Below are 14535 nucleotides of genomic sequence, written 5' to 3'. Positions count from 1 at the left end.
TTCAGCAGTCTGTTGCTATGATTACCTCTTAAGGCGCAACTTCTATTCTATTCTATTCTTCCAACTTTAGTAGTTATTGAACTATTGTTTAAAATGCTGTTGATACATATATATACTTTAATGTAAAATAATTTTCAATTTATTTTATGTTATTTTTATTTTTTTATTTTTTTTTCAAATATTTTGTTTTGATTTACTTTGGAAAACACTGATCCAACAGAGTTCGATTTATAGACCTAAACATTTGTCAACATTACAATAAATTATTTTCTTCGAATCCTTTGCAAACCTTAACTTCAAAAAGACTTATTAACCTTTTTAGAGACCTCGTGTATCCTCTAATTCAGGGATTTTCAGCTTTTACCGACTTATGGACACCCTGAGTTAGCCTCTCAATCAACCCAGGGGCCTCCCTACATTTTTTTCTTCTTCTTGATAACACTTTATAATAACGTTTGTTAAGAACATGGACATTAACAGAAATGTAGAATAAGTTCTGTCTTCTCAATGGACCCCTGTAATATAGCTTTGATAGATATCTGTTCGCAGCAGCACAATGTTAAGCACTTCTTCTATCTTGACATCTCCTTTACTGTTCACAAACCCCTAAATTCCTGATTAATAGTTCTCACAAGGGTCTTCAAAAGCAATGGACCAGCACAGCCTGAAGGAACTAGGAAGGTGAGATTGGATGTGGAAGAGCAAGGAGAAGACAACTCTTTTCTGAGTAGAGTTGAATGACAGAGAGATACAGTGGGTACACATTGCTGCCTTTGCTGAAACTCTACACAGAACCAGCAGGGAGCCAGACTCACAGACCTGCTGAGAGACTGACAATAGTTCTCTGTGTGAGGGTGAGGATAAGATTTCCTTAAGTCATCACTGAGTTGTGGGAAATCCTTATGAACCCATGGTTTTGTGTCACAGGTGAACTTTTTGCTGCTGCTAGGCTGTAAAAACAATAAAAAACAGAATAATCAATAACTACATTAAATAAAAGTCATAAAATATTTTTTTTATTTATGATACAATCAAATTGTGTAATAATTTTTTTTTGAAGTGATTAAACTTGACTTTGGACAGCTTTGATTTATTTTCCACTGGTCACAAATGCATACAAGGAAAAAACAAGGACATTTAGTTTTATAGCTTTACAGCATGGAATTGTAAAATATTTAACAGACAATTAAAACAAAAAACACAAAGTACAATGTAATGTCAAAGAAACACAAGTCTCTTTTGGGTTAATGTTGCACGTTTTATAAATTTTTTTTTGCTCATTTGCACAGTTTGTTTGCTCATTCTTCTTGTCAGAATTTGTTCAGGTGGTCTGTACCAGGAATTTTTTATTTTCTAGAATAGAATAGCCTATAAAATGTATTGGTAACACTTTACAATAAGGTTTAATTTGTTAATGTTACGGGGCTGACGAGACGTGAGACGTGCAGATCCATATGCAAAGCTTTATTGAGCAGAGCGGTCAGAAACACAGGCAGGGTCAAACAGTGGCAACCAGGTATATGGCGGGCAAGACACAAGAATAGTGCTAGGGCTAGCGTAGGTCGATGAACGGCAAACAGAATCAGAAGGGGCAAGACTAAGGAAGAAATCCAGGAAACCAGGCGAAAGGCTAAGGCTAAGGCTAAGGCTAAGGCTAAGGCTAAGGCAATGAGGGCTCTGTAGTGTAGCTATCTAAAGATATGCGCCAAACAATACTCGGCAGAGGGAAGGGATCAGAGAGAGTGTTAAATAGTGAGGGAGTGATATGAACCAGCTGGGTGCAATCAGTGTTAACAGCTGTGTGCAATCCGTGCTGAGTGCAATCAGTGCAATGAATGATGGGATATGTAGTCCGGGGTGATGTGCAACAGTGTGTAGTGCGAGAGTCAATGAAATTGGAAAGGGTGACCTCTGATGGCTAGCAGAAGGAAGTTCATGGACCGGATTCGTGACAGTTAACATAGGCTAGGTAACTTGTCAGTTAATACATAGTGACAGTGTAACAAATATATTGCTTATTATTAAAATGTTAGTTTAAGCATTAACTAACACCGACTAATGGGACCTTTTTGTAAAATGTTATCAACATATTTGCAATATATTTTTAGTAGTTGCATAAACTAATAAAATGTAGGCTATATCTAGCAAAGAACGTCTCTTTGGATAAAAGCATCTGTCAAATGCCTAATGTGAGATGTAAAATATTGACAATGTATCAGCATTTTGTATCAACTGCAGCAGTTGTTCACAATTCAGAGCTAAGAAAGTGTATTTTTTAAACTAGAAGAGGAGTCTAGAGTTTGAGGGTTTTACACATATAACCTATATGTTACAGACAAGTAGATTTGTGGAGCAGGATGAAAGAACACTTTCCACAGTATGACTTGTGTACAAGCATATCTGTACCTCGAAAGCCCCCTATGCAGACAGAAGCAGCCTATCTTCTGAACACGTGTTCCCACGTCTTCACGTATCTATTTATTTAGCTGTGGCTCCCCCTAGAGTCGAAAATAGAGAATAACATTTTCAGTGACATTTTACTGTATATATACACACGCACACACACACACACACATAATGTCAAGATTATATTAATTGTAACTCTTGATAAAAGTTAAGAATAATTTACTAAACATGACTGACTTTTTTTGCAGGTTGAGGCCTTGTTTTGGATTAGTATGGTGGCCATTGAATCTAATGGGGCGGGAGTAAGGATTCAAGGTTTTGCGTAGGTGGAGAGCTGGAACAGTACAGGGTACACTGGAAATAAAGTCCATTTAAGGCTTTTGAAACTACTTTCAAACATGATATATTCTAGTAGTACAAATGCTATAGCAGGATATAATAACATCCTAGAAACTTGGCAATAAATGGTTTGTCTCTCCACAGTATTAGATACGTATAATTACACCAAAGTTCATCAAAGTTAGATAGTCAAATAGTCTATTTATATTTTTTCATAATTAAATAGTTTTTGTTTGTTTGTTTATTCTTCATGTTCAGGGTATGTACAGGTAATTCAGTGCAATACCTCGTTTTGTCTGTTAATGCCTTTTCATGTAAATGAAAATATGATTAATTTTTATATTGTTTATTTCCTTGGAACAACAAACAACTGAATTATTGTTTGTACTTTCTTTTTCACATTTATTAGTTTTATTTTTATTTTTAACATAACCTAAATAATATCCGTTTAGGTTACAATTCGTTGGACTTCTTGACCCAGGATCACATATATTAATATTTACATTTAAAAATAAATGGTGACACAAGTCAATGGATGATGAAACATTAACCAACAGCACAGAGTCTGAGAGCATTCTACTCTAGTCATCTGTTCTGGATCTACATGATTCACTCTCCCTTTATTTATCACCTCTTTATTGTCAAAAATTTGGTTAGGTAAGTTTGTATAGCGTTTTTTTTTTTTTTTTGTCAATTACCTGCCTGAATTTTGCATGTAGTGATATGTGGCGTATTCATAAATCATCTGGAATACAGGTATGCATGGCAGAAAATTTCTCGGCTGGGACAGTCAACAGGGAAATGTGAGAGGGAAAAATGTGTTTTTGCATAACAAATTTTACCAAATTAACTCAAATTAATATATTTCTTTCTTTCAGAATTAAAAAGAAGTTGCTCAGTATTTTAAAAACTTTAAAATTAAAATTGTAATAGTTAAATTTTTTCTTGTGCTGACAGATGCAAACAACTGACAGAATTAAACATAAACATTGACACTTTAGTTCTGAATTTTGGAAGCAAATTGAAAATAGTATCAAGTCAAGTTACCTTTATTTATATAGCGCTTTTAACAATACAGATTGTGTCAAAGCAACTGTACAGCATTAATTAGGAAAATATTGTGTCAAAAATGCAAAATGATAATAGTAAACACTCAATTTTCAGTTAAAGGCAGTTCATCATTGAATTTAGTGGTCATCATCCAGCTCAGTTCAGTTTAAATAGTCTCTGTGCAATCAAGTCGACGATATCGCTGGAAATTAAGTGTCCCCAACTAAGCAAGCCAGAGGTGAGGCGACAGCGGCAAGAAACCAAAACTCCATCTGTGACAGAATCTTTTATATTCATATTATTTATATTAATGTAACTTTTATGGGTTGTCAAAAAAGTAAACACAATCTGCCATAAGAAATACTCTAGACATTACACTAGTAGCAAATGTTGGCATCGAAAATAAAAGCAGCAAAATAAACCTGCAAATAGTTACAATGCGATCACAATTTATTAATGCTGCTTTACATGATGAAAATCTAAATGTCAACTTTGTACAGTTAATCTGTAAACATACAAGAAATTACTGGATGCACAAAGTTGTAATGTCAAAAAAACATTAACATTAACTGCTGAACAATAATTATCTAATAACAATAACATAATTTATTAGCCTTAATTTTAGTATTTACTAATACATGTAAAAATAAGTAAAAGTTGTATTTTTTCACAGTAGTTAATGCACAGTGAACTAACATGCATTATTAACTAACATTGACAAAGATTATTAAATATTAAATATATATATATTACATTTTTTTTACAGTATTTATATATTGCAGTTTTTTTTTTTTACAGTATTTTGTGGGTTACTTCACATTGTAGAGGGTGAGATCTGTACTTTTGTACATATTTGGCTGTCCCTCAAGACGAAATCACACACAATGATGTTCTAAAGACATATTGTATAATAACATGGAAAATTACCTGGTTAAGACAATAATTTATATATACTGTATATATATATATATATATTTGAAGCTGTAACGTTAAATTATCTATTTTTTGTGTTCCAGGCCGACAGTAAGAACATGAAGCACTGTCTTATAGTGCTCATAACGCTCTGTTTCTTTAGGTTTGGACTGTTGGTAAGAAACTATGAGATATTACTTTTTTTTCCCCCAAATCTTGCTCATCCACATTGTTTGTTTCAAAAAACATATTTCTAAAAATTGCACAGTCTTTTTATGATCATTTCTGCCACTCTCATTTCAGGCTTCTAATGAAACAGATTATGGCAAAGTGAATTGCAATGATGTCTTAAGCCTGGAAGCTCAGCGAGCAGTTGGTGGTGCAGTGGCTAAACTGGGATTGGCGCTTTTAGAAAAACTACAGCCTGGGTCTGAGCAACCAAACATAATCATATCACCTCTCAGTGTTTCTCTTGCGCTTGCCGAGCTTGCTTTGGGTGAGCATTCTGTGATTAACCATATAGAAGTGTGAATTTATAGCTGTTATGTTTTTATATATGTGTACTTTAATTTTAAATCATTAGGTGCAAAGAACAAGACAGAAGACAAGTTGCTGGAAGTTCTTAAGGCAAAAGAGCTGCCCAATTTTCATGAAACCTTAAGCTGTCTCCAAGAACAACTAACTGCCAAGGCTGTCAAGATGGCATCTCGTCTCTACCTCATACCAGGTAAGGAACTGATGGCATTTTGTTTGATCATGGTAAACCTGACATAACTGGAAGATCCTTTTGAGCTTGAGGTTCAGCACGATTTAACCATTTGTTGACTTACGTTAAATGTTAGTTTTGTTGGGATTACTTGTGCTTTTTTGTAGATTTTGTAGTTGCTTTTGTCTTTGTGAAGATGTTAGGGTGAACCAGGACTTTGCGGACAGAGCTCTGAACCTGTACAAATCTGAACCTGCACATCTGACCTCCATTGAGGAAGTCAATCGTTGGGTGGAGGAATCCACCAAAGGTCACATAACCAACTTTATGTCCAGTCTTCCACCAAATGTTATTCTAATGCTGATTAACACCATTTATTTTAAAGGTTGGTCTGCATTTCAGCTGTAATAATTTAAATAAGACAAACTTTTTACTTTGAAAATAACATATTATAAACCATTTATTTGAAAATAATGAGTAAGATGTCTACTCACATGTATTCAAGGTTTAAGGAAAATATATTATTTTTTACCTTGATGTTTTAAATTTTAGAATTAAAATTGTAATTATATTTTGGAGGATGTAAATTTTTTTGTGTGTGTGATTTAATTGTCCTCATACCAGGGGTGCCAGTCTGGGCCCCATTAATTCCTGAAAAGCATACTGACTCGGGCCCAAATAATCACTGAGGGGGAGGGGTGTTTGCATTGTGCCCTCTCTCTGATCATGGACTTTGGAATCATCCTAACCTTCTGAAATTCTTGAAAAAAAAAAACTTAAGTAGTTTTATAATATTATCATTAATCGTTGTTATTACTCCCAACATCCTATGAGTGTTTGAATGAATACTTCACTATATTTGTGAAAACAATACTTATTACTTATTATTAAAAATGTTACATTTAAAAACTATTAAACTAAAAAATATTTTTTAAATGTGAAAATAAAGATGGTTACACCACACAACATTTTACAGTCATTCAAATTTTACTTTTTAAAAGACCACGTAAAACAATTTCCAAGAACTTGACAGATGTTTTCATTTATATTTTTCCTTTTGTATATACAGGTGCATCTCAATAAATTAGAATGTCGTGGAAAAGTTCATTTATTTCAGTAATTCAACTCAAATTGTGAAACTTGTGTATTAAATAAATTCAATGCACACAGACTGAAGTAGTTTAAGTCTTTGGTTCTTTTAATTGTGATGATTTTGGCTCACATTTAACAAAAACCCACCAATTCACTATCTCAACAAATTAGAATATGGGGACATGCCAATCAGCTAATCAACTCAAAACACCTGCAAAGGTTTCCTGAGCCTTCAAAATGGTCTCTCAGTATGGTTCACTAGGCTACACAATCATGGGGAAGACTGCTGATCTGACAGTTGTCCAGAAGACAATCATTGACACCCTTCACAAGGAGGGTAAGCCACAAACATTCACTGCCAAAGAAGCTGGCTGTTCACAGAGTGCTGTATCCAAGCATGTTAACAGAAAGTTGAGTGGAAGGAAAAAGTGTGGAAGAAAAAAGATGCAAAACCAACCGAGAAAACCGCAGCCTTATGAGGATTGTCAAGCAAAATCGATTCAAGAATTTGAGTGAACTTCACAAGGAATGGACTGAGGCTGGGGTCAAGGCATCAAGAGCCACCGCACACAGACGTGTCAAGGAATTTGGCTACAGTTGTCGTATTCCTGTTGTTAAGCCACTCCTGAAGCACAGACAACGTCAGAGGCGTCTTACCTTGGCTACGGAGAAGAAGAAGAAGAACTGGACGGTCGCCCAATGGTCCAAAGTCCTCTTTTCAGATGAGAGCAAGTTTTGTATTTCATTTGGAAACCAAGGTCCTAGAGTCTGGAGGAAGGGTGGAGAAGCTCATAGCCCAAGTTGCTTGAAGTCCAGTGTTAAGTTTCCACAGTCTGTGATGATTTGGGGTGCAATGTCATCTGCTGGTGTTGGTCCATTTTGTTTTTTGAAAACCAACGTCACTGCACCTGTTTACCAAGAAATTTTGGAGCACTTTATGCTTCCTTCTGCTGACCAGCTTTTTGAAGATACTGATTTCATTTTCCAGCAGGACTTGGCACCTGCTCACACTGCCAAAAGCACCAAAAGCTGGTTCAATGACCATGGTGTTGGTGTGCTTGACTGGACAGCAAACTCACCAGACCTGTATTGTCAAGAGGAAAATGAGAAACAAGAGACCAAAAATGCAGATGAGCTGAAGGCCACTGTCAAAGAAACCTGGGCTTCCATACCACCTCAGCAGTGCCACAAACTGATCACCTCCATGCCACGCCGAATTGAGGCAGTAATTAAAGCAAAAGGAGCCCCTACCAAGTATTGAGTACATGTACAGTAAATGAACATACTTTCCAGAAGGCCAACAATTCACAAAAAAATATATTTTATTGGTCTTATGAAGTATTCTAATTTGTTGAGATAGTGAATTGGTGGGTTTTTGTTAAATGTGAGCCAAAATCATCACAATTAAAAGAACCAAAGATCTAAACTACTTCAGTCTGTGTGCATTGAATTTATTTAATACACGAGTTTCACAATTTGAGTTGAATTACTGAAATAAATGAACTTTTCCATGACATTCTAATTTATTGAGATGCACCTATAGTGGATACTTTTATTATTCACTGACCCCATAAATTAAAAAGTAGTAAGTGGAAATGTAAATAAGCAAATAAACACATCCCTTCTTAGGTGAGTGGCAATCCCGATTTGATTCCAAGTTCACTGTAAAGGATATTTTCTACATTGACAAAAAAACCTCTGTGAAAGTGGACATGATGATGGGATCCAAATATCCACTCAGCATGTTTGTAGATAGAAAAGATGGCACTCAGGTAATCTAGCTGTTTTGTAGTATAATTAATCATAATTTTACAATTTACCCCAAAGCCTGTAAATGTTGATTCGGTTTGATGTTCTTCCATATGGCCCTTAGGTTGCAAGATTCCCTTTTCAAGGAAATGTGAGTCTTCTGGTGGTAATGCCTGTGCCAGCACATGGAAATCTGTCAAACGCTGCTGCCAAGCTCAACATATCGGACATGTATGAGCATTTTCAAAGCGAGAAGTCCATGCATGTTAAACTACCTAAATTCAAATTACAGTACAAGCAGGATCTGCGACAAGCACTCACAAGCATGGGTGAGATTAAACAAAAAAAGTTTCTACATCTACATCTCAATTGACTTTTGGCTGTGAATCCCATCATGTGATGATAATCTGCCCTTATAAGGGGGTGTCCTTTGGTACACATGAAGTTGATCAATGCTGTTGTGAAGTGAGAGTTAATAATTCAGTAAAACAGAACTGTCACACATTCTCATCTCTTTCATTCAGGTCTGGGCTTGCTGTTTACTGGGCCTGATTTATCCAGAATCGCACCAGGCCCGTTAGAGGTTTCAGGCGTACAACACGCCTCAAGCATGGAGCTGAGTGAGGAGGGGGCCGAGGCTTCAGCCGCAACCTCTGTTACTCTTGTGCGCACCATTCCTACTTTTGCGGTCAACATGCCATTCATCTTCGCACTGGTGGATGATGCCTCTTACATGCCTCTCTTCCTGGGTATGGTCACCAACCCCAACCCTGGAGCGACAACGGAACAAAGTGATGACCCAACAACTGAAACTGAAAGCATCATGACACCAAGCAAAGTGTCCCAGAATGATGGGACACTGAATGATAGTCCACATATGGAAAACATGCTAAGTTACATGTTGAATATGTGGAAGGAAACAGTTCCTCAGCAGTTCCTCAGACATCAGAAGATGGAGGATGGGAACTAAAAGGAGAAGATGGATCCATCCATATTACAGTACATATTTTGCCCAATTAAAATGTAGTGTTTTGATGTTCATGGCCTGCCATGCATGGACGTCATATTTAGTTTGACATGAATGAGGCTGTTCAATGGCATCTACCCTGACTAAAGTTTATGTAACGGATAATGTTCAGTCAGCTGGTTACTATTGCAAATTAATTTTGCAATAATAATTGGTCGACTATACATTTTTCTCAGGTATTACACAGCTACTTGCCAAATAAATAAATATGTGGACATGAAAAAAGTTATTTGAGTAGAAATGATTTTATAGTGTCATAATGCTGAAGAAGGTTAGCATTTATTTAAACATATTTGACTACTGAATGCCACAACTGACTAATCAGAATCAACCCAGGTAGTCAGCGCAATCGGGCCAATTGCGGCTGAGTGTCGGCTCACTCAGCTGTGTTCTGGCAGCGGCTCACCAAAAGTGAGCCAGCTCTGGCCCAGTAATGGTTGCCAGATTTGGCTAGGCTTTGGATGTGCAGATCTGGTCCGATTTGCACTGAGACACGGCACATTTAGCCACATTCGGCCCGATTACGGACCATAAGGGCTGGTCTGATTTTGGGTGAGATATGGGCATGCAGACCCGGACCAGTTTAGGTTGAGTGCTGGTGGTGAGTTTCCAGTTACAATGTAAATAGTAAATAGTATGTAGCAGTGACACTTAAACTTAAACATAATATCTTTTACCTGCCCATGTTATTTTTTGTGTATTTATTTTAATTCCTATTAATATTTTTTTTCCCTTTTATCCAACATTCTCGTTTTTTCTTTAACTACTTTTGGAAATTAATGATTTAATTCATATAATGAAACAAGCTTAAAGTGGTTAAGGGAACTTTAACATTTTTTTGCTATATGCATGAGTTTCAAGACATGCGCACTAGCTTTGACATCTAATGACAAAACCTGACGGGCTTTTTGTGCTGCTAATTGCCAGAAGACCAGAAGAACTTGCTACCCTTGTGAGTAAACATTTGATAATCTAACATATAATATAATTTTAATAAACCATTCTACACATATAATATCGAAATAACGTTTATTTATAATGAAGCTATAATTGTGAGTTCGCTGACATAGTGCTAGAGTTTAGCTCCAACCATAATCAAGCACACGTGATCCAGCTAATCAAGGTCTTCAGGATTACTAGAAACTTCCAAGCAGGTGTGAGTTGGAGCTGGTTGGAACTAAGCTGCGCAGAGCTGCGGCCCTCCAAGAATTGAGTTTGACACCACTGTATTGCGACTGGTCTTTTTTTGTCTTTTTCAATCAGTGCAAAGAAATGCAAGTACTTGCAGTGCATCAGATGGAGAGATTTAAACGTTCATCAAAAGATGGCTGCTGCTCACTTTGAACAGAGATGTGGGAAGAAAAGAGCGGCCCGAATGCAAACAAATTCTTCCAAAGGTATGCTCCAAATGTTTACATTTACCAGAGTTACCATTCATGTTATCAGTCTGAGATTGTCTGAATAATCATACGTGTCATTGTCTGTTCCCCTTTTTGTATCTCTTTCTGTCAATCTGTCCCTCTTCTAGGGTACGCTTACTTGAGGAATCTCCTGGATTTTTTATTTTTTTCAAATAAATTCTAATATCACTCATATTTTCATTGTGTCATTTTTGTAGCAGTAGTTAACACTCGCTTGAGATCAAAAGCAAGCAAGCAGAGTGTGGAAGTCTTTCAGCCTTTTAGGGTGTACGCTCTTGAGGAAGCTCCTGGATTTTTATTTTTATTTTCAAATAAATTCTAATATCACTCATATTTTCATTGTGTCATTTTTATACTTGGGAAGGAGCACATATGGATGTTATGGGGTAATTCATGGGGTTGGTGGGGATGCCTTGAAAAGAAATGGTGTAAAGGCCAAACCCTTAATCTTTGTAAAGGTGACATATTTAGTTGACATGCATAAGTACATGTAGACTTAACAAGGACACTGTAAAATATGCATTTTATTTTAGTTGGAAGTAGATGCTATCTTAAGGATTTTAAGGTAACAATGTAATTTTGTGGAAAAACTAATTATTCAAAGCTCTGGTTTTATATATAAACTGGAAGGAGTTTTTATACACATATTTTAGGAGTTGTAATTCTGTGTGAGTAAGTGTAAGTATATATATATATATATACAGTGCACAGCATAAATGAGTACACCCCCTCTGAATAAATATAAAAGATGTATTTTCTTAATGATCACTAATATAATTAATGGAAAGATGGCAAAATTGAAACATATTAAACATATACTTAATAAAAACAAAATATATGCCAATATTTTCTGTAAGATACGTAAATTAGCCAATTTTGTTTGAATGAAGGATTGCAGAAACGAGTACACCCTAGATTCAATTCAGAAAATGTATAATATTCTAGTACTTCGTATGTCCTCCAGAGCTTAAAGTATACTGCTCTTACCCTTCTGGGCACTGAGAGTTCATGACAAATTTTCACATCTGTGCTGTTTAACTCCTGGAGGACGACCTGTTGGTGCAACTTCTGCTATATTTTCACACTTAAAACAATAATTTGGTATTCCTCTTGTACCATTGTCCTCTTTTATGTTAAGAAATAAGTCACCTGGCAGTTCTCTCCCAAGTGGTTGCACTGCTGCCAGCATTAAGTCTGAGTATGATTCAGTGGGCTATATAACACTTTTAATTGTCAGGAAATTACTTGTCTTTAAAAGTTTGGTTCAATATACTTACCTGTTGATCAAAAATAGCCTTAAACCTATACACTGTTTTTTATTTTTTTTATTTAGTAACTTTCAGGAGGGTGTACTCATTTTTACAACACAACAGTTTATCACTTTGATAAGAAAATCTGATTTTGCTGAATAATTTTGACATTCTTCTTTAGTAATTGATCAAGCAGGCTTTTACATTACATTACATTACATCTCCAAAGAACCCTAACATGTCTTCTAAGTAAAGAGTAATTGTTGAATTTGTTAAGTTTTAAAGGGGGTGTACTCATTTATGCTGTGCACTGTGTATATATATATATATATATATATATACAATCACACCAACCAAAATGGTACTCTTAGCCAGTACTGGCCCGAGTCTGGATACTGAAACTGAGCCAACACCACCAGCATTGGGCCACAATCACGCCAACCAAAATAGTACTTTAATGGGGAGGTTTGCTCAGCTCATCTCTACAGAATCCCCCACAGCTGCTCAAGAGTGTTAAGATTGAGTGAAATACATGTCCACTGAAGGATTTTCACCTTGGGAGAATGAATATATTCATTGTCATGCTGAGAAAATGCCCAATAATGCAGGGAATGAGGGAAGGGTAGCATCTTCTGTTTACAGATGGCGCTTTTCCACTGCGTGGTACGACTCGGCTCGGCACAGCTCAGTACGGCACGGTTCGGCTCGGCACGGGTTGCGGTTCCACTGCAGTTCAGTACCGCTTTAGAGTGGGCGTGATTATTCACGTGTTGTTTATAGTTGCGCCGCCTCTACTGCCGCGACTGCTGAAAAACTTTTGTCATTCTGCCTCGTCCCATCAAGCTTTTGCTGGATCCGCTCCTCTGCTATCAACTAGAGGAACGTCTGTATTTCCTCAACAGACAGCTAAAACAGCCACTTTTTGGTTGTTAAAAAAGGTGCGCTCGTTCAAAACAGTTGCGTTCGATCATTCGCTGGCTGTGCTGATTTAAATCTAGCGGTTTTGTTGTGTTTGTGTCGCAAGTTCAGTGACGCAGGTAGTAACGATTCTCTCCGGCCAATCCGTGATCAGCAGAGTTTACACGTCACGTTTTAGTAACGGTACGGTTCACTTGGAACCTCAACCGAGGTGGTACAAAAAAAGTACCAGGTACCAGGTACTGTACCCAGTGGAAAACCCCCCAAAAGTGAACCGTACCGAGCCATACCATGCAGTGGAAAAGCGCCATTAGCGAGTACTGGCCCGAGTTTGGGTACTGAAACTGAGCCGGCATTGGGCCACTCGTCGGTGTGATTGTGGCCCAATGCTGTTGGTGTTGGCCCAGTTTCAGTACCCAGACTTGGGCCAGTACTGGCTAAGTGTTTCATTACTCGTCGGTGTGATTGTGGCCCAATGCTGGTGGTGTTGGCCCAGTTTCAGTACCCAGACTCGGGCCAGTACTGGCTAAGTGTTTCATTACTCGTCGGTGTGATTGTGGCCCAATGCTGGTGGTGTTGGCCCAGTTTCAGTACCCAGACTCGGGCCAGTACTGGCTAAGTGTTTTATCTCTCGTCAGTGTGATTGTGGCCCAATGCCGGTGGTGTTAACTCGGTACTGGCCCGAGTCTGGGTACTAAAACTGATCAGCTAAGTGTTTTATTTTGGCAGCCGGACTCGGGCCAGTGTATTTGGGCCAATTCTGGGGTCGTCATGTGACACACAGCAGCCACAACAGCACTTATGTTTTATTTATTTTTTCCTTTTTATTCTAAACAACCCATAAACGTATTAACTATATCATGAAATATCTTGATTCTCACTGTAACCCTTGATATTTCTATCCTGTTTTACTTAGTCTCATTTTTTTAAAACCTGGTACTGCCCCTTTAAGAGGTTGGGTAGTTAATGCGGGGAGAGAGTGCACTGCAATAGCGCGCAGAGTGAATGTGCATGAAGCACGGACAAAACGCAGAGCGTGTGAGTAATTTTGACTATGCTGATTAAAATAAGCATTTATGTTGCAAATTGTCTTTGAATAGCTGGTTTATTGTTTATATGTCAGCTGGGAGGTTGAATTTGAAATACTGTGGAAGAGAAGTCGAAGACTTATTGCTTTCCGTGACTTTTCTGAGACATTCTGGTGAGTGTATTCTGCTTGTAACAAAATATTTTGTTGTCATTGTGTTATTATTTGAGCAAAACCAGTCAGAATGTATTCATGTCAAAGGAAAATGACATTTTGGTTAAATTGTTCATGTGGGTGTTGAAGATGAGAGCAGCTAAGTATAGCACCACGATACTAGTTTTGCTAGTCAAGGAGAGCACGAGGTGTGCAATGCTCATGCTTATTGTATTTTTCACGTCGAGTGAAATTGCTAATGTATAAAATGTAACTCTGTTAAATTGATTTATGTAAAAGTGTATTGCTAGCTCTCAAACTGGAAAAAAAGTGTTCAAAGCAGGGTTGCTTCTTAAACTTTATTTCATAGGAGGAGGAAAAGGAAAATATGAGTTAAAAATACATGTGATCTCTCTTACAAGGAATGGTTTACGTGTTCTGATGTTGTTGATGTAATCAATTTAAAATGTACATTTGTGCAGACT

The 14535-nt window shown here is 37.1% G+C and overlaps 1 protein-coding gene and 2 long non-coding RNA genes across 3 annotated transcripts in view; 2 read left to right on the top strand and 1 right to left on the bottom strand.

Annotated features, from left to right (window-relative positions):
• The first annotated feature begins 3298 nt into the window (after nucleotides 1–3298).
• LOC107599232 (alpha-2-antiplasmin-like) lies at nucleotides 3299–9506 on the top strand. Its single transcript, XM_016290767.1, has 8 exons — nucleotides 3299–3402; nucleotides 4812–4883; nucleotides 5011–5203; nucleotides 5291–5434; nucleotides 5610–5798; nucleotides 8135–8277; nucleotides 8379–8583; nucleotides 8779–9506. Exons 2-8 carry the CDS (start codon nucleotides 4827–4829, stop codon nucleotides 9222–9224), a joined length of 1377 nt encoding a protein of 458 aa, XP_016146253.1. The 5' UTR covers nucleotides 3299–3402; nucleotides 4812–4826; the 3' UTR covers nucleotides 9225–9506.
• Nucleotides 9267–11124, bottom strand: LOC107599233 (uncharacterized). The gene is made up of 2 exons (XR_001610648.1): nucleotides 11059–11124; nucleotides 9267–10800 (listed from the first exon to the last, which is right to left on the bottom strand). It is a non-coding gene; the product is annotated as an uncharacterized lncRNA (long non-coding RNA).
• Nucleotides 11125–13814: 2690 nt separating this feature from the next.
• Nucleotides 13815–14535, top strand: part of LOC107599234 (uncharacterized) — a 6756-nt gene continuing 6035 nt past the window's right edge. Inside the window, exons 1-2 of the long non-coding RNA XR_001610649.1 lie at nucleotides 13815–13908; nucleotides 13994–14071. This is a non-coding gene — a long non-coding RNA (uncharacterized lncRNA). The remainder of the gene's footprint in view (nucleotides 13909–13993; nucleotides 14072–14535) is intronic.

Source organism: Sinocyclocheilus grahami, unplaced genomic scaffold (genome assembly GCF_001515645.1).
Source record: "Sinocyclocheilus grahami isolate Dianchi unplaced genomic scaffold, SAMN03320097.WGS_v1.1 scaffold263.1, whole genome shotgun sequence".
Classification (NCBI taxonomy): domain Eukaryota; kingdom Metazoa; phylum Chordata; class Actinopteri; order Cypriniformes; family Cyprinidae; genus Sinocyclocheilus; species Sinocyclocheilus grahami.
This window is presented reverse-complemented; position numbering and strand designations above follow the sequence as displayed.

Coding starts and splice junctions, on each gene's coding strand:
- LOC107599232 (XM_016290767.1), top strand. CDS start 4,827: ATGAAGCACTGTCTTATAGTGCTCATAACGCTCTGTTTCTTTAGGTTT. Junction 4,884..5,010: donor TCTTTAGGTTTGGACTGTTG/GTAAGAAACTAT, acceptor CTCTCATTTCAG/GCTTCTAATGAAACAGATTA. Junction 5,204..5,290: donor GCTTGCCGAGCTTGCTTTGG/GTGAGCATTCTG, acceptor TTAAATCATTAG/GTGCAAAGAACAAGACAGAA.